This window comes from Magnolia sinica, chromosome 3 (genome assembly GCF_029962835.1).
Source record: "Magnolia sinica isolate HGM2019 chromosome 3, MsV1, whole genome shotgun sequence".
NCBI lineage: Eukaryota > Viridiplantae > Streptophyta > Magnoliopsida > Magnoliales > Magnoliaceae > Magnolia > Magnolia sinica.
In genome coordinates, this window is record NC_080575.1 from 59,935,017 (window position 1) to 59,955,156 (window position 20,140).

The window sequence follows — 20,140 nt, forward strand, 5'->3', positions numbered from 1 at the left end:
GGGGATTCAGGGCCCCATCGCATGTGCGGCCAGCCCCCCCTGCACACGTGTGTCAGCCCGGGCTGCAGTCCGCACGCATGAGTTGTCTTTGGTTCAGGTTTTCTTCTTGTTTTGCTCTTTTCATTCCTATTTTCATAAACCCTAACCTTAGATTGCATTATTCTTAATTTACTTGCCCTTTTTCTCACCCTAGGATTTCTTGAATTGAAATTGGTGCATCCCTTGAATTAGGAATTGATTGTTGTGCATGTGTGGATGATTTCTATTTCCCTTTGAGTATCGTTTGGTCCATAATTTTATTGATCCAGTCCTAGCCTGTGTAGGCCTGGACCCACATAGATTCCCCTTGAATGTTTGAGCTTTTGTGTGGGATGTGGAATTATTATATGATTGTTTCTGAATTAGTATGATCTAAGCCTGAGATCTTGCATAACATGTTTAAATTTCATGTCCTGCATCACCTCGAGGGGTCTTCGATGGCATCGAAGATCGCCTCGATGGAATCGAATAGGTAACTCAGATCTGTCTAGTAGAGCGATCTTTTATCTAAGCTACTCGATGACATCAAGGACCCATCAAAGGGTCCCCTCGATGCCTTCGAAGACCACTCGATGGCATCGGCTAATAATGTGTAAATTGTCCAGCAACATTTCTGTTATAAATTCTATTTTCGATGCCATTGACAGGGCTGTTATTTGCCCATTTTTTGACTGTTGGAGCTTGAACTCCTTATAAAGGGCATTTGGTTCTTGGGCATTTGGATAGGTTTTTGCTATAATAGAAGCTCAGGTAATTCCATGATCATATCCCTCATCCCAAGCTTCTTAGTGCATGAGATCTAAGTTATCTTCCTTGTGATTTATCACTTAAAAGAGGATTCCATCATCAGTGATGAAGATGAACTTGTTCTCCACCTTTTTCTAAAGATTAGACTTGAACCAATAGTTAAATCTTTGTCTGAAACCCTTTAGGACACCCATCTTGGTGAATCCCCTAGGCATTACTTCCCATTAGTTGTAGGAGATTCTACCCAACCTCCCATCACGTTGGTCACCTCAAAGGAGCACTACATGCAAGGTGTTTGATCTTGGAGCTGAATTTTTGGCAAAGCATTGACAACATGTTCGAGGGGAGTAAAGGGGAGCTGATTGAAGCACGAGAGAACATCGATCAAGCAAACTGAGACGACACTACAAAAGGGGCTCAATCTAACAAGTAAGTTTTCATTTGTAAGAGTTCGTATACTCTCTTTCCTTGTGTAGGATTGAGGGTAAGAGTTTATGATCCAAACTCGATAGATTCTTGTGTAGGGCCAAATTCACCAGACACGAGTGTGTACGTGTTAGTCTCTGTGGGAGCCTCCGGAGGGAGTAAACATAGGTCCTTGGATTAGGATTGAGGTTGTTGGTTAGCCGATAGAAAACCAACTAAAGTCTCTTGCGGGAGCCTCCGACGGGAGTGTACATCAATAGGTTCTTGTGTAGGATCGAGGTTCATGGAGAGCCTAAAGAAAACCACAGTCTCGTGGGAGTCGGTCCTTGTGTAGGACTGTAAAGGTTAGAGGTGAACTTGATTTAAAACCTACGATAGTGAAATCCGGTACAATTGTGGGTTGAGTGCGTCTGCCGATAGTGGAGTAGGGAAAGTGAACCATTATACATGCTTGTGTTTGGGATTGTATTTGAGCACTTATTCAATTATGCTTATGAGATTGAATGTTTAATTATATCTATGCATGAATCAGATGAGTGCTAGGAGTTGATAGGTGGCACATCCCACACACACACATGTACATTATCATGTTTATAGACTAGTTGCTTGATTGTCACATCTTTTGTAGTCTATGTGATTAGACCCTCTAATAGTAAGTTAGACAATTGTGTTTTAAAAGGTATAATTTTTATTTGGTCCTAATCACCCCCTCTAGGATAGCCACCATTTCTTAGCTCCACCAAGCTTCCGCGCATAGCCTGTCGGCCCACCACGTGCAATTTCAGATGATAGGCAAGAGTGTCCAGCATCTCGCTTCCGTCGGCGTATTCATTTTGGAGGATCCTTGCACGTCTGGGCCTCTCTCTCTACTCCCTCCAAGTGCTCTACATAGGGTCTCCACATCTTGGTCCAACTTCAGAATTAAGGCTGGTTACTTGGGCCTTTGGCCCGCTTCCCATCATAAATGCCTATGGACAAATTCAAAACTATTATTGTTGAGAGAACTCATTCCACTCATATAATAGCTTGGACGTAGGTTAAAGATATGGAGAAAATTGTCGGACAACCCCTATTCCCATTCCAAGCCATCCTATGATTAAAAGTTCAGACCACCCTTGAATTGAGACACTCATCTATTGCTACAAGCTTCTCAATGCAGATGTTACCTTTGGGAAAGCTCCTTACAACAGTGCACATGACATTTGCCATGCCAAGATGCCACTTTAGCCTCACCACATGGACACACCTGTTGAAACCATGCCACCTCGGAAGATAGCCTAATTCAAGGTTCATTGTAGCCTTTGAAACTTGAAAATGATAAATAAGGAAATTGTTGTCCTATTACCTTTATGAGGCCCTGCATTGTTGCCACGCATCCACAGGTAGAGGTGGGCATTGAGTCGAGTCGGATCGGATTGGGCCCAACTCGACTGAAATTTCCAATGCCCAACCCGAACTCGATTCGATCCGGAACCGAGTCCGACTCCTCTGACTCGATCCAATTCGTTGCACTGCTGGCCTGACCCGAACCGAGTCCGACTCGGTTAGGAAAATCGAGTCGGATTGGGTTAGGTATGGTTTGGATCGAATCTTCTTGACCCCTAAAAGAGTTTCAATGGTAGACGTTCAACCCCCACTACTTTTTGCAGTGTGGTCCACTTGATCTTTAGATTTGTCTTACTTTTCAGATCAAGCCTTAAGACGAGCCTGCTGAATGGATGGATGGTTTAGATATAACACATACCTCATGATGGGACCCACAAAACTTGTTGACGTCTGGGTGCGTGGTACACCTGCCAATCCGCGTCCGGATTCTTTTATTGGGAGGATTTCTGCATTGGGATGCTATGTGGGCCCATAGTGATATTTGTAAGAAATCCACACTGTCCAACAGTTGTAAGAGCTCATTTTAGGACATGATACCAAAAAATAGGTGGATCTAAAGCTAGAGTGTGCCGGACGAGAGGGAAAACCGACAAAGGTGGTCATTGAATCTGCAATGTTTCCTCTCATAAGGGCCACTTGAGTTTTGGATACAATTCATTTTTGGTTGCATGTCCTAAAATGAGCTCCCAAAACGGATGGACGGTGTGGATTTATCACAAACATCACGGTGGGACCCACCTAGCATCCCACGCAAGAACTTCGTGTGAAAGGCTTTCACTTGAAACCCGCATCTGTTAGAGAGCTCGTGGCTCGATAAAGCAGGTGAGAGGGAAGTAGCCGTGTTATGATAGCACGCGGGTCATACACCCTTCAAATCTTCCCAAACAACTCTCAGATATTAGAGCCGTTCATCCAATGGGCCCCACAAGGGATGCATTATGATGTTAACATTACATCCATTGATCGGATGGTTACACCGTTTCCAAGAGAAGCAAAGGTTATGGCAATAATACCACCTATTCCGCTTGGCAACCTGAGATCCATTGGTCGGATGGCTACGACGTATCCAATTTCCTTGATCATGGCCCATTCTAGTGAGGCCCATGGTATGAACGGTTCTGACTATGAGGATGTAGCATTGTGGGTAAAAGATCATCCGTGGTCACGTGGACTACCATACTCAGGAGAAAAATCAGCTGTTGGTCAGACCCAGGGGTGAGAAGACGGATTGGCTACTCTCCCTGCCACCAGCCAATGGTGGGTAGTCGGTGCTCCGTGGACCCCACCATGATGTATTTATTTCATCCATGCTGTCCATCTATTTTTCTAGATCATTTTATGGTATTAAACAAAAAATGAGGTATATCCCAATCTCAAGTGGACAACAATATAAGAAACAATGTTGAATAAACATTGTGCGGATCGAATCGGATCGGATCGGATCCAATCGGATCGGATCACGGATCAGATCGGTCCGGATTGACTATTGATCTGAACTCGATCTGATTTACGGTGGATTTGACTGGGCCAACTCGATTCGACCCGATCCTGGCCTTCGGTTCGAATCGGTTCGGAGCGGATCGGGTCGGATCCGTCGGATCGGTCCATTTCTACCCAGCTCTATCCACAGGTATATCTTCAATATTTGATGGGTCACATACTACCAAATGGTACAACAGCTTGAGTGCCTTTTGGCCCTCTCCTCTTGGGCTAAAAGGGTCGATGGCTTTGCCATAGCCTATACCATTTTACTTTGTAAAAGTCACAATTTATTTATTTTAGTATGCATGATTACAACTGATAAAAAGTCGGGAAAAATTATTACAAATATGATTTTTTTTTTGAAAATCAACAAAATAGGCCCCTAATTGAACACCAAGCAAGTATGTTTGGTGGATTAAGGCCCATAACGTTAAAATACAACAAGAACAAGAAAAACGAAAAAGGAAAAAAGGTGATGATTTACCTTCTTTTCTAATTTTCCACAATGATCCACCCACTCCACTTCGATTCACTGAATCCCATTCAAATCTTGATACTGGAAGTAGGCCTACATCTAATAAAAAATTGGTTTTTAAGCTTCCTAAGGTTGAAATGATGAAGAAAAGTTAAAAATGAGTGAATCGAAAAAAGTAAAAAGGGTTATGAGTTGGGCATATTGGTATTGTTATTGAAATTGTTTGCAGTTATGGCCATCGACTGTTGGATTGAACGTTTTGATGCTCATTTTGGGTATAGGTGTCTTCCAATACGATACGCCATATCAGCCAGTACGATATGGATATTCAAAATCATGATTTTAACACTTCGGATGTTGGTTGTTTTTGTGGTAGTTGTCCATTTAAAAAAGCAATAGATTGGATGGTTAACATCATGTAATGCAAGCCTTCCTTCAGATTGGTGTGGAATCTATTAGAATGAAAGAAGAAAGAAAAAGATTGAAAATGAATGAGAGGTAATAGATTGGATGTTCCATTAAATAATGATTCAATGATGGAGACATCAGAGGACCTACTCGGGTGTACCAGAGACGGAGGCGACTACCCACATCAGTGCAACTTTCTTTGTGGATGGGAGACGAGTTCTAGATGGGGCCCGCTGGGCCACTTTGAAGACCTCACATGCATTGGATGCGCATAAGGAAGACCCCACTTATGATGCTATTCCCTTCCTTTAGGGTTTGTGAGAAAACCCTTCATTCCAATCGAATTGTGGAAGTTAGAAGCTTGCTTGGTGGTGGATTCCTCTAAGGTGGTGTTTTTCTTCCTCTTTATCTTCTCCAAAATGGTACACCCTTTCTTCACTTTTCTTCTTCCCCTGTAACTCCTCTAAACCCATCAAAACCCAACCCAATCCATCTCTTTTCTCTTTCCCCCTATTCATCCACACGTCAACACGCACGTGTGTCCATACGGGCTGCCACGTGTGGATTCATATAAGCAGTCATGGGAGATGTTGCACCATGTGTGACGGTTGGACTGGACTGACGAAGATGTCGGTCATAAATTTTATGGTCTATTGTAGGGGACAGGCGATGTTCCTAAAGTCTGAAGATGCGAGTAATAAGATTAAAGATGTGAACTACATTTACAAACTAATGCACAATGTTATGCGTGGTGTTAGGAGGAGAAACATTGTGCAATTTGTTATGGACAATCAGAGTGCATTTGTCAAGGCGGGGAAAGATATTCAGGACAAGTATAATATGTATTGGACCCCTTGCGCAACCCATTGCACCAATCTCATGCTGGAGGCGATTGGGGATATGCCATTAATGAAGACCATTATTACTGGCGCACGACATGACAAACTTTATATACAACCACACATGATTATCAGCCGCGATATGCGAGAGGTGTGGTGGGGATATAGTGCGCCCTGAGGCGACGCAGTTCGCTACAAATTATATTGCCTTTAGTAGCCTCCTCAAACACAAACAGGGGTTACGGGAGCTTTTCGCCTCTTAAGAATATGAAGAATGGAAAAAGAGGGTCAAGAGATTAACCTGGAGAATCGATGAGCTTGTGTTGACAAATACGTTCTGGGATCGCATGCGCAGTGTTGTGGGTATTCTAGAGCCCATTTATGTGGTGTTGAGGATGATGAACAATGAGACAAATCCATTTATGGAGTCGTTGTATCTGTCCATACAGTTGATGAAAGAGGCCATCAAGGCTAAAGCCCCAATGCACATAAGTGGGTGCATGTAATAATGGACAATCGTTGAGAAAGGACACTTTCTCACCCACTACATCAGGCTAGTAAGTACTTATATGATTTTTCTTGTCTATATGTAGTAATAAACGACCGCTGTATTGATGTGTAAATGTTGGTTTTCAGTGTATTTCCTAAATCCCAAATACCACTACTGCCGGAATCTCTACGAAGACAATTCATTGAAGATGGATGCACATGAGGTGTGCAATCACTTATTCCCCGACTGTACGAGGAAAGACACTTTCGGTAGTGAGGTAAATATGTTTTGCACTTACATTCTCTTTCTTCATCTCAACCATTCCATACTTACCCTTGTTGCTATATGCCATTAACAAATTGTTAGATTCTGCGACGTGGTTGGAATGTTTGGGTGTTCCCCTATGGTGAAGTCGAGGAACACCATGATGACATGTGAGTTATTGTGGTAAACTTAAATTTCATATTATTTTGGGAAATCTAAAACTAATGAAATGATTTGATGATACGCAAGTGAATGGTGGTCCTTGTACTGGACTGATTGTGTGGTTTTACAACGACTACCCCCATCCATACAAATAAGCGCAATAGATTATGATATGAGAGGCTTCAGAAGCTAGTATATTGTCACTACAATATGAAGCTATGAGAGAGGTTCCTTCGTGCTGAAGGAAGAAGAAAAGCGCAGGAAGACCCATTGGACCTAATGGCAGTTGGACAACATGCATATGTTGAGGATGAGGACCCAATTTACTAGTGGGTTAGGTCGGATGACTTAGATACTTCGAATGGACGACTAGTGCCACATGTTGCGGTGGAGGCAGTGAAACAAGGAATTGATGTTGACGCACATGTGGAGCAACAGAAGTCTCTTGATGAGGCATTCAACCCACTGATGATGACTTTGAAGGACAACCCACGACAATCACTATCACGCGGGACACATGGTGGCGAGACATTGTCTAACATCGAGACTGAGTCAAAGAGTGATGTGGGGGGTGGGTTCGATGATGGTGATGGCAATGGTAAGGGTGATGATGATTCTGACGACAATAACAAATGATGAAGATGATGGTGATGGGGATGGTGGCGACGAGGGGGGAGTCGGTCTTAGTGGCCTCTTAGCCCTTTCACTGAGGAGGAGTATTTTAATCATGCCACACATGACCCTGACCATGGTTCTCATCTAGGAGGACCCCGACCCCGTCTAATCTACAATAAGACATACGAGTGTCAAAGGCTATAAAAGAAAAATAGACTTAGAAGCTTTTAGATTTCGAGGAGCTACTGGAAAAATGCCTGAGGGACACAGGTGTTCGTGACAAGTGGGGTGGCTTTAGATTTGGATCACGGAAGAGGGAGGGGAGCTCGAGTTACAGGCCACAACATGGATATGGATCACAGACACGAGACTAGTTGAGTTTTATGCCACAGTATGGGTATGGATATTGACCTAGTGGATATGCAGCGAGCGACTTCAGTAGTTACGGCACATCATTTTTCGAATATGGTCAGGAGTTCACTTCTGCATATGGGCAGGGATATGAGTAGTAGTATGGATACCCAGGAGTTTCATCTATGCCATTCCCAAATCCATATCAGCCACAGACAGTGATGATTATGCAGTACCTATGGATGGACATATTGGTTCAATTCGGAGAGGATGAGTACCAACGTTATGTCTGGGAGTATCTTAACTGGTACCACTCTACTATGACTTGACACAATACTATCGATTTGTGGAGGAGCAGTGCTATTCCCAGCCTCGTCGAGATGAAGATGATGATTACGAGCCAACCCGCAACTCTGTGGGTCTAAGCCACAACCAGTCCACATCATTGATATGTATATTTTTCAATTTCTACTTCTTTATATTTCTCAATTTATACTTCTTTTGCTTTTCAATGAATTGGTTGTATTTTCATACATGTCTTGATACATTTATAATTGTCATGCATTCAATTTAAATATAGTTGCATTAGTTCGGTTAGACAACGCATAACTTAGGACCCTATACAAAGGAAACCTATTATGTGCATCTTTTTTTTTTTTTTTTGAGATGTTATGATTTAAAAGTGTGTATTAAGGTCTTTTTTTAACAATCTCTGAAGTTTCATTGAAAAATTTAACCATTTCCCCAATGTTTCCCCATGTTTCCCAAGAAGTGCGATAAATTACTCGATACAAACGATATATCCCGTGCGATAACCGATACGTATATGTATTCCAAGGGTGCGATACATAGCGTGATACCGATATTTCAAACACTGCCCTCATATACTCTAACATCTCCCCTCAAAACTTAAGGTGCTTTGAAAGGAGTAATTTGAGTTTGAAAGGTACGATGAACATTATTCAAAAGAAAAAAGAAAAATCAACAATAGCTAGGGCGAGCATGAGGCAACAAAATGGCCAATAGCATAAGGCGAGAATGTACTTTTGATGACTTTTGGGATGTGAACCATTGGCACTTCCAACGACTAATGAATGATCTAGTGGCACGTCCGTTGGGTGAGATTTCAACCATTATTCTTCTAGTGGATATACACTTTTGATGGCTGGGGATTCAATTGTTGATCTTCTGGTGGCTTTAGATGTTCTGACAAGAAGAAGAAGAAGTCTAGTCCATATGCTCGGCACAAACAAGTTCGGTCCAAAATGTCCGGTATAAAAACGAAAAATATATCTTGTCAACAGGCATGGTATGGGGAAGATACATTGTTGATGGTAAGGAGGTGCAAGAACGAACAATTGTGCATGAATTAACATGCTCTTATGGAGCACCACTTTAGTGTACTCACAGAATATGCTAAAACAAGAAGAGGGGGCGGCGATGAAGAGGGTCCAAAATTGATGCATAGGGCTGGTAGTGGCAAGTGAAGAGATGGCAACACGACAACATGAATAGGGGTTGAGAGGAGAAATTACATTGGAAACTAAATTAAAACACCCAAATCAAACTCAAAATCAGCCTTTACCACCCAATCTCACAAAACTGGGAACCACCTGACAAACAAGACATTCATTAAATCCAAATACAAAGAAAAACTCAAATCCAATTTCAATTCGAGATTCTGGTTTTGATTCAATCCAACAGGCTCCCCATTGTTTGAACCTAAAAATCCACCACGAAACTAGAAACGATGAATTTCAACAGATCCGTGTGAGACAAAACAGGCTTTTGCAGAAATAACAGCAGACTAGTCGGGTGTAAGAACAAGGTGGGGTTTTGATGGGGACATCAGTGCACATGTGCACGCATGCCGCCCCCACGCACGTACGCAAGGAGAGGGAGGGCTCCATCGTTGATCTGGCTCGATGACGACGTCCAGGGAGGGCTTTCTAGTTAGAAGACGGAGTTTTGGTTCACGAGAGTGAGCCCGATAGCCAAGTAAAGCCCATCATGGGATCTCATGATCGTGGCCCACTAGTCGGATTGATTTTATATTTTAGGTTTTGATTATTTATGTTATTTAGAATATTATGAATGCTTTAGATTTCTTTAATTAGTTTTTATTTTGGTTTACTTAGTCACCAAGTACTAGGTTGCGCACATGACGCGAGTTTTGGGGCGGAAAAATTCAAGTGGGTGTAAAGTCCTCCCTTTTTGAAGGGCTAACTACCGTGGTGCGAAGCCATATCTATCCCCATCCGCCCCTACCCTCTTCCATCCATATCTCTCACTTTCTACAATCATCCTTGCTTCGAATCCTCCAGTTTTTGCAGCCGTTCTTCTTCCTACAACCAGTTTCCAGAATCTGGCCTTGTAGGAGGGTCGAAATTTCGACGGAGCACTGCGCACAGACCGTATGTTGGATTGCCACGAAACTTGGAGGTTTTGAAGACCCCCCTTGGCCGACCAGAGCCAAGGAGTGTTTCGGAAATCGGGCCCCGCTCGCACGTGCGGCCAGGCTCATGCGTACGTGCGCCTGACCCTGCCGTTGTCTGCACGCGGGAACTGTCTTATGGTTCAGGTTTTCTTCTTATTTTACCCTCTCATACCTGTTTTTTATAAACCCTAACCCTAGATTGCATTATCCTTAATTTATTTGCCCCTTTTCTCACCCTAGGGTTCCTTGAATTGAAATTGGTGAATTCCTTGGATTAGGGACTGATTGCTGTGCATGTGTGGATGATTATTACTTATCTTTGAGCATCATTTGGTTTGTAATTTTTTATAGATTCAGCCCTAGCCTGTGTAGGCCTGGACCCGTGCAGATTCCCCTTTACTTGAATGTTTGAGCTTTTGTGTGGGATGTGGAATTATTATGTGATTGTTCTGAATTAGTATGATTTAAGCTTGAAATCTTGCATACCATATTTAAATTTCATGTCCTGCATCAAATTTGGTATCAGAGCTTAGGGTTCTTATAGGGGTATGCATTACATGTTTAGGGTTAGTTTGTTTAAGTCCATCATGCATCCAGTTTCATCACATATAGTTGTCTAGAAGCCCGTAGTTCCTGATATTAGTTGCTGAAATTTCTGTTTGCAGGAAGTTAGCAATTCGAATTGCTGTAACTTTCTGTCATTCCCTTATTTTGACAACTATATTGCTGGGTTTTAGTAACATTGCATAGTTTCCCTCATATAGAGTCTCATAGGATCATTTAGTTGCATATAGTCGTTGTAGAAAGTCCTTAGGTGGAGTTAGTAGTCGTATGCCCCCACGTACGGGTCGTGCTTGGTTTGCACCCTACACTAAACATGAAATGATTGCTAGAGTCACTAAACAAACTGTCCCAGCAGATTGAGTCTTTGGATAAGCGTTGGGAACAACATATAGACCAACGCTTTGAACAATTTGAGGTGTGCATTACCCAACTAAAGGCCTCCACCGGGACAAACCCCACCATTAGGGTAGATGCCCAATCTCAGGCAGATGGCTAGGAGGATAGACCAGTGAATGGAGTTGGCTAAGGAATCAGTCATGGGCATGCACTCGTGTACCCACCCTATGAGGGACATCAAGACCGCTATTTTGAGTGGTACAACATGCACGGCCTTGTGGCTAGAGAGGGTGCACCAGAGGCTAGTATAGAGTTTCGCACTGAGGCCATTCTGGTAGTGGATGAGTTCCGTGATGTCTTTCCTGATGTCCTACCGGATGAGTCTTCACCTAGGAGGGATATAGTGCATACTAGGACATGGGACACTATATTACCCATAGCCGAGTTTGCATTCAATATTTCTGTCAATAGGTCCACAGGTTTGAGTCCTTTTGAGGTCATTACTGGTTACAAGCCTAGGAATCCTATTGATCTTGTTCCTATGTCATTGTCCCATAGGCCATCAGAGTCTGCAGAGCCTTTTGTGCATCATATACATTCATTGCATCAAGAAATCAAATAAAAGATCACTACTAGTAATGAGCATTACAAATTTTCTGTAGACTAACATAAATGTTTCAAGGAATTCGGTGTAAAAGACTCTGTGATGACTCGCATCAGGCCAGAGCGGTACCCTTAGGGAGCCATTCGAAAATTACACGCCCATAGCGCTGGACCATTCAAAATTATAAACCGAAACGGTCTCAATGCGTATGTGACAAATCTTCCCCCCTCCATGGGAATTAGTTTCACATTCAATATGGAGGATCTAGTTGCATTTCAAGGGGCCATTGATGCATTGTCCAACTTTTTGCCTAACCATCCTGATTCCCAAGACCTTTCTCTTGATCCATGACCCTCTTTCGACCCATTTTTCCAGCCTCTACCTCCCATAGCTATTCTTTATGACCTTTTTTCCCAGCCTCTACGTCCCATACCTATCCGTCCCGACCCATTTTTCCAGCCTCTATCTCCTATACCTACTCTTCCTGACCTTTCTTCCCAGCCTCTACCTACCATACCTAACTTTCACACACCCAGAGAGGAAATAGAGGATATCATGGACCATCAGATAGTTTCGACGTTGGAGGGCGGGTTTCAGAAGTACCTGGTTAAATGGAAGTCACCCCCAGCTTCAGACAGCACGTGGCTTACTGAGGAAGAATTTCAGAGACTTGATCCTGACATCCCGGAGCGGTTCAGGAGTTTTATTTCGCCAGTGGCGAAATCTTCACAGCCGGAGAGAATTGATGGGGACATCACACGCACACGAGCACACAAGCCTCCCCCACGCACTTACGCAAGTAGAGGGAGGGCTGCACCGTCGATCTGGCTCGATGACGACGTCCAGGGAGGGCCTCCTAGTTAAAAGATGGAGTTTTGGTTCAAGAGAGTGGGCCCGATAGCCAAGTAAAGCCCATCATGGGATCTCATGATCGTGGCCCACTAGTCGGATTGATTTCATATTTTAGGTTTTGATTATTTAGATTATTTAGAATATCATGAACGCTTTAGATTTCTTTGATTAGTTTTTATTTTGGTTTACTTAATCGCCAAGTAAGAGGTTGCGCACATGGCGTGAGTTTTGGGGTTTAGGGTTTTCCTATAAATAGTCACCCCTTGTAGTTCTTTTGATTCATTGAAGTTTAATAAAAAAATTCTTGCAAGTTTTTTTTTTCTACTCTCTGAGTTTTTGAGTTGTGGAAAAATTTAAGTGGGTGCGAAGCCCTCCCTTTTCGAAGGGCTAACTACCATGGTGCGAAGCCACATCTATCCCCATCTGCCCCTACCCCTTTCCATCTATATCTCTCACTTTATACAATCATTCTTGCTTCGAATCCACCAGTTTTTGCAGTCGTTCTTCTTCCTACAGTCAGTTTCCAAAATCTGGTCCTATAGGAGGGTCGAAACTTCGACGGAGCACTGCGCACAGACCGTACGTTGGATCACCACAAAACTTAGAGGGTTTGAAGACCCCCCTTGGCCGACTAGAGCCAAGGAGTCTGTTTCGGAAATCGGGCCCCGCTCGCACGTGCGGCCAGGCTTGTGCGCACGTGCACCCGGCTCTGCCGCTATTCGCACACGGGAACTGTCTTACGGTTCAGGTTTTCTTCTTATTTTACCCTCTCATACCTGTTTTTTTATAAACTCTAACCTTAGATTGCAATATGCTTAATTTATTTGCCACTTTTCTCACCCTAGGGTTCCTTGAATTGAAATTGGTGAATCCCTTGGATTAGAGACTGATTGCTGTGCATGCGTGGATGATTATTACTTATCTTTGAGCATCGTTTAGTTTATAATTTTTTACCGATCCAGCCCTAGCCTGTGTAAGCCGTGCAGATTCCCCTTTATTTGAATGTTTGAGTTTTTGTGTGGGATGTGAAATTATTATGTGATTGTTCTGAATTAGTATGATCTAAGCCTGAAATCTTGCATATCATATTTAAATTTCATGTCCTGCATTAGGTTTTGAATGGGAGTGAAAGAGATTTTGGGGATGTCCCTCCCACATACCATGAAAAAAAAGAAGAAATTGAGTTTGGGATGAAAAAAGAAGGGATCTTTAATCGAATTGAGAGAGACTTGTGGGATGTTCTTGTCACAGATCTCTTGACTCTAATCTGAACATCAAGAGAGGGTGGGTTCAGGCACTGATAAAAGTGGAGAAGACGACAGAGATGGGTGGCCGAGGCGGCAATCATTGTAGCAGGGAAATTCAGGGAGCCGATAGGTTCTGGATTTGGCTAGATGGCGGTGACACCAATGGCTATGAAGCAGCGGTGGTGGTGATGACGGTTGGTGAAGTGGCTGTGAATGGATTCAGGGGTGTTGGTGACGAACATCAGATATCGATGATAGAGCCACAATGTGAACAATGGCCAGAATTGGCAGACAAATGAACAGAGAAGATGTAATGGACTGGATCTGCAGTCAGAGATGCTTGATCAAGGGCATAGACGGATGATGGATGGGGAAGATGAAGGGCCCTAACTTGGGCCCTGATAGAGGTGCGTTTTGGCTTCATCAATGGCCGGACCTGGGGATGACGTTTCCGAAGAAGAGGAGATCCGGTTGCAACAGACACTAAATGGCTGGGTCTGATGGTGGCAGCTGTTGAACAAAGTAGCAGGTCTGTCAATGGCAGATCTGATGATGTGTTTGGACGATGACAGGGAAGAAGATGGGCGTCAGGTTGCAACGTTGATTCTGGCTGCAAATCGGGGTGTAACAGGGCTGATGCAAGGGCAGCGGTGGATGTAGGTGACCAGCTGTGATGCTGGATGGGGAAATATGGGATGCTGAAGCCGGATGAAAAGAAGGTTGTGGGCGGCGGCAACGGTGATAGAGTTCTGGTGTTGCCAACGACGGAGGAGATGAAAGAGGGTTTTGGTGATGATGTTGCTGAAATCAATGGTGACGAGGGAAAAAGTACGAAGGAAAAGGAGAAGCAACCTTGTTGCCAGATATGACGAGTTTGCAGAATGGATTTCCGGTGGGGTTTTTTGCACAGTTGTTAGTTTTAGCTCTAACACCATACAACCACAAGAGAATGCATTGTGGAAACTTCAATGTATTTACTTCACTAAGAATAACTTGAATATGTAGAAGAGGAGAGAGATCTGTAGAGACCTAATGAGATACACATCTTCACAAATAAGAAAATATCCTAATCTAATAATATTACCCTAATCTATTAGAATTGCCTGGTTTATTTATTTCATTATCACTTACCGAGAGTCAGTAGTAATGGACTCCTCCACCTGTTCAAAGAAACTAGTTCTATGATGAACCTGTTATGCAACTTGTTGTATTTGACCCTTTCCCCACATCAAAACCACTTTTAACCGTCGATAACTCTTGATGTCAATAATCTCAGAAGTGAATCTGATAGTGTTAGGCTTTGTGTGTTTTGACTGTTATCTCGGAAAATGTTGCTGTGGCGGTATTCCAAGCAATAGAGGGATTTTTATTATGTAATTCTTGATTCATGCAGTGGTAACTCAGTTTCTGGTACATATTTTCTACTTTAGAAGTTAATTTCATTTTATTCATTTTTGTCGTAGGACCAGGTGCATCGTCTGCATATGGTGGAATGAACAAGGAAGATGGCTGCAATGACATTGATTTGTCACAGTATGTCGAATTTTAATGCATAGATTATTTTGAAGAGGATGGTCTCATTGCCCAGTTCATGGGATATTCAGATGAGGTTTGCTTATTCTGCATGCTAGTCTGTATATATGCCCACCTACATGTGGTCATGTAGCAGACGGGTCCATTCAAACTGTGCATCGGGTGGGCCACATCTTAGATGCCTTGCCCCAAATACCTGGCCTGTTCAAATTTCGGGTGGGCATACATATTTTCAAAGAAACATCTACAATGGGTCACATTTAATGTATGCATTTGGCCTACCTTATGGTTGGATCACCCTGGTTTCTAACCATGGCCTCTATGTGTCGGGCACCACCTGATGCATGGCTTGGATGCAGCACATGTACCACATTGGTATTTTGGCCATGTGTAGGTGGGAAACTAGCATTACCTCACTTAGATATTGCTCTTTTGCCAACCGACTCTTGGCTTTATGAACTGCAAGAATTACTTTAATGGAGATAGTCTTGTTTTGTAATTTGTGCTTCAATTTTATGCCTCACTGGATTATTTTATATTCTTAAATGTTGATACTTTACATTCAAAATATTGATCATCATCTTGTCATCTAAGCCTTATCCCAAATAATTGGGGTCAGCTGATTTAGAACATTGATAGAAAAAAAAAAATCCATTCGACTCCAAGACACCAATGATCAAACCAACTTGACTTGGAAGAGTCGATTACATGAACATAAAACCATCCGAACGTCCCAAATTGGGACTGTCGTACATGTTCAGCGAAATATCCTCTGAATTAGGACGAGTCAAACTCATCCAACTCTACTGTAAAGGTACAGTTTCGTCTCATTTTGCTATTTTCGCCATTTTTTCTTTGATTGTAAGATTGGGGAAGAGAAACTCATTTTTGGAGATTCTCTTGTTCGTTGGCTTCTACAAAACACACTTAAATCTTTGGATTCGTGATGAAAAAAAAACCATATAGGGATTTTTAATATAAAAAAATGGTGCACGTGTGTGCCATATTTTTTTAAAAAAATCCCTAAATTGATTTTTTCTTCTTGAATCCAAAGATTTGAGTGTGTTTTGTTTGTCGGTGGATTATGACCACACGTGTGGGCCACCTTAGTCACATTTGTGGTCCACATATAGGTTTGGGTTTATGTTGGGCTTGATCATATGTTTTGTTTATAATTGTAATTTTCATAAGATTAGTGATTGCCCTACTAATAAAAGAGAGAGGTGGGGCGTGTGAAGGGTTGGAAAATCCCTCTCTCCTTTTCATCTTTACTCTTGTCTTTCGTCTTCTCTTCTCCTCTTTTCTTTATGATTAACTTCATGGTATCGTCATCTCTCTTAGAGAAGTGAATGTGGTCGCTGACGGCTTGGCTCGGCTAGGCAGCACCTCTCAGTCCAACATCAACTTCGAGTGTCCGGCTGATCTCCGCTTGCCATCCGTGGGAACCTAGTTCTGGATCGTGTGGGCTTGGGTACTCTCAGGGAGAGCTGATTCGTGCCCCTGTTTTGGTTTCAGTCATTTTTTTAAAAAAATAAATTTTTAAATATTATTATTATTATTTTTTTAAAATTTTATTTTTTAATGTGCTGCAGGTCCTGCCCAAAGCGTGTTGTGTATATAAAAAAAAAAGCATGGAAACAATAACATTGACTTAAAAAAAAGAAGTGAATTGAACCCTTCCACCAATGCACAAGCACTCTGTTGAGACTATTTTGCCCAATTTTATCTATATCTACTATTACTCTAAATATCCCTTAATCCATTTCTTAAATATTGAGTTAAGTCGAATAGAGATCAAGTGAGTCTTCGAGTCGACCCCCCCCCCCCCCCCAAAAAAAAACTTCATGGTATTAGAGTGTGATTGATCCGATATCTTGCCATTCTCTCTCTCCTTCATTTTCTCTTCTTTCTTTTTGTCTTTCTTCATTTTGGAGAAACCCCAACGTGCTTGGGCTGACCGAACCTAATTCCTTTCCCTTGTTGTGCCACCACTTGGTGAGTGGTGTAATCATGTTCAACAAAGGCGTTTAAGGTCCACTTTTATGCTCCACTTGTGTGATGGGTCAAAGTGGGCCATTTCTCATCTACTGTTAGATTTGAAGGTTAATGTCAGATTTGAAGATGAGTTGTGTGAAGGTTGTTGATGGTACAGATAGAAAAAAAGTGTATGGATGAAAGCAAGGCAAGTTATGATCTAGTTGATTATGTTCATCGATATATACATCCTACTAGTGTGACGTCCAATTCAATTGAAAGTTTCCACTAGTGTGTGTTCAAAGTTCTTTTTATTAAGATGGATACCAAGAATGAATAAAAAAAATAAGTCTCCATCTAAGTCGATGTCCCTCCAAATCAAATCGACTAAACTGAATGAAACAAACTATCTACAGTGGACTACATCTGTAGAGGTTTTTCTGACAGGAAAGAGAAAGGTGAAATATCCAACGTCCCCTAAACCTTTTGAAATCGTGACGGACTATGATGATTGGGTAGCATAAGATACTCAAATAAGGGCATTGTTGTGGAGTAGAATGGAGCTACATATCAGTGTGAATATCATCTTCTTCAAGACCACCAAAGAAGTCTGGGATAACTTGAAGATGTATGTGGGTGAGAAGAACCTAACTCGTATCTATGAGCTTCTACAGAATATATTTTTATTACTGCAAAGAGAAGAGTATGAGAGTACAATCTTGTGGGGTATGCAGGAAGAATTGAATGCCAATAGACATTGAGACTATGCGAAGGTGAAGGTAGAGGGAGGAGTTCTGTGTCGCCAAATTCCTCTCTAGCCTCTGACCTGAGTTTGAACTCGTGAGTGCTCATATTCTTAGAGGAAGGATATCCCATCAGTCATAAAGTCATTTGCTAATGTTTAGCGTACAACTAGTATGACCACACAGGGTTCCTCGCTATTTGATTGGTTTGCATTATCTTTGCATTTGACAGAGGTGATCGGGGGAGCCGACACAATCATGGTTGCAGTGGTCGGTTTGGAGGAAGAGACTGAGGGGGAGGTTGTGTTGGAGGTAGGAATACTAAGGACGGTCATGGCACAAATTCTGGTGGTGGTCATGGTTGTGGTCATGTAATCGACATTGTTCACATTGTGGCCTCAACAATTATATGATTAATACACGTTGGAACTTAGTTGGAAAGCCATCTTGGGCTAATCAAGTACACTTATTGGATGATGGTTTTAAAGGGTATGTGTTTTGCAGTGTTTTAAGCATCAACGATATATCCCACGATATATCTTGTATCTCACCTGTGCAATACGAAACGCACAAGTAGTGGGATATATCCCACATGTTCAATCCGATGGGCATTTTTTATTTATTATTATTATTATTTTTTGTAAATCATGTTAAATCAATGTCAAATTGTTACAAATCCATGATTTTTTATGTTTGAGCTTTGATTTTGAAATTTGGAGGAGACGAGTCGAGTTGTGGGAAATTGAAAATAATCAAAATTTCCCAATTTCTCACAAATCGGTTGTAATCCGTGTCCAAACATAAAAACAAACATGTATGAAACCTCTAGTGATTCTTCTTTTTCTTTTGAATGTATTGCTTGTGTTTCCATACTTCTTCTAACATTTATAAATTATATAAATAGACTTTGAATATACTGGCATTAATTCAGTTAGACAATGCATGGATTAGGACCCCATACAAAGAAAACAATTATGTCCACTTGTGTTCTTTTTTTTTTTTTTTCTTTTCTTTTTGTAATGTTTTGATTTATAAGTGTGAATTGATGTCTTTTTTAACAATCAATGGAGTTTCATTGAAAAATTTTACCAATTTCCCAATGTTTCCCCATGTTTCCAACAAGAACGATACAATCAATATATCCCATGCGATAACTGATACATATTCGCATCCCAAGGGTACGATACGTAACGTGATACCGATATTTCAAACATTGGTGTTCTGGTCTGCCATTCCTGTTGAGTTGAGTATTTCATGTGACATAATTACCATGTTCAAGGAAGAATCTTTCAAACAAAAATGTCCAAGGAAGAATATGTCAAACTTTTAAGAGATCACTCCAGCCATGCCTCTTCCCATACAACTACTTTTACCTAGTCAGGTACAGCTACTTTTACTTCTTCTAAGAGTCTCCCATGGATTATTGATTTTGGTGCTTCTGACCACATGACCTATAAGCATAGTATGTTGTCTCAGTTAGTCCAGTCCTCATCCATCTTTTTTGTGACATTAATTGATAGTACATGTACGTCAACTCAGGTATCTAGGGCGGGTATTATTTGTCCTACTTTAGATCTTTCATTATCTTCAATTTTGTACATTCCTAAGTTTCCTTTAGGGTTATTATTTGTCAGTCAACTAACCAAAGCTTTAAATTGTTCTGCAAATTCTATTCTTCCTATTGTGAGTATCAACATCTAAATGGGGAGGATGATTGGTGGAGGACATGAATTAAATGGACTCTATTCCCTTGATCATTGAATAACAAGAACTGGAACTGCATCGCAGACTGGTGTCTCACCAGCACTGTCTAATGAAAATGATCTGGCCATTGCTCTCCGTTATGGTACACACTCTTATACCCACCACGCTATCTCTAATTTTATTTCATTTGATGGCTTACCTCCTTCTTTTGAGCTGTATGCTTTGTCTTTTTCCTCTGTGTTTGTTCTTCACTCTTTCTAGGAGGCTCTTAAGTTAACAATGATGGGTGGAAGAAGTTGTTGAAGAAGAGATGATCAAGCTTGGACTTTAGTTAAGCCACCTGCAAGAAAGCGTGTAGTAGGGTGCATATGGGTACATTGCGTTAAGTAAAATCCAGATGGTTTTGTGGATCGTTTAAAAGTTCGACTGGTTATGAAGGGATACACTTAGATTCTAAGGCTT

General features: G+C 41.8%; 1 protein-coding gene across 9 annotated transcripts in view; it reads left to right on the forward strand.

Moving 5' to 3' along the window:
- Nucleotides 1-20,140, forward strand: part of LOC131239945 (uncharacterized) — an 84,206-nt gene that overhangs the window by 26,320 nt on the left and 37,746 nt on the right. For 2 of the 9 annotated variants that reach the window (XM_058237896.1, XM_058237900.1), the window contains one exon: nucleotides 15,188-15,257. The exons of 1 other annotated variant lie outside the window; for it this stretch is intronic. In XM_058237896.1, coding sequence (XP_058093879.1) covers nucleotides 15,188-15,257 — 70 coding nt within the window. Of the gene's footprint in view, nucleotides 1-6,438; nucleotides 6,570-13,589; nucleotides 14,617-15,187; nucleotides 15,334-20,140 lie in introns of those variants that run through there. 6 more of the 9 variants (XR_009168504.1, XR_009168506.1, XR_009168507.1 and 3 more) reach the window with 6 other exon arrangements.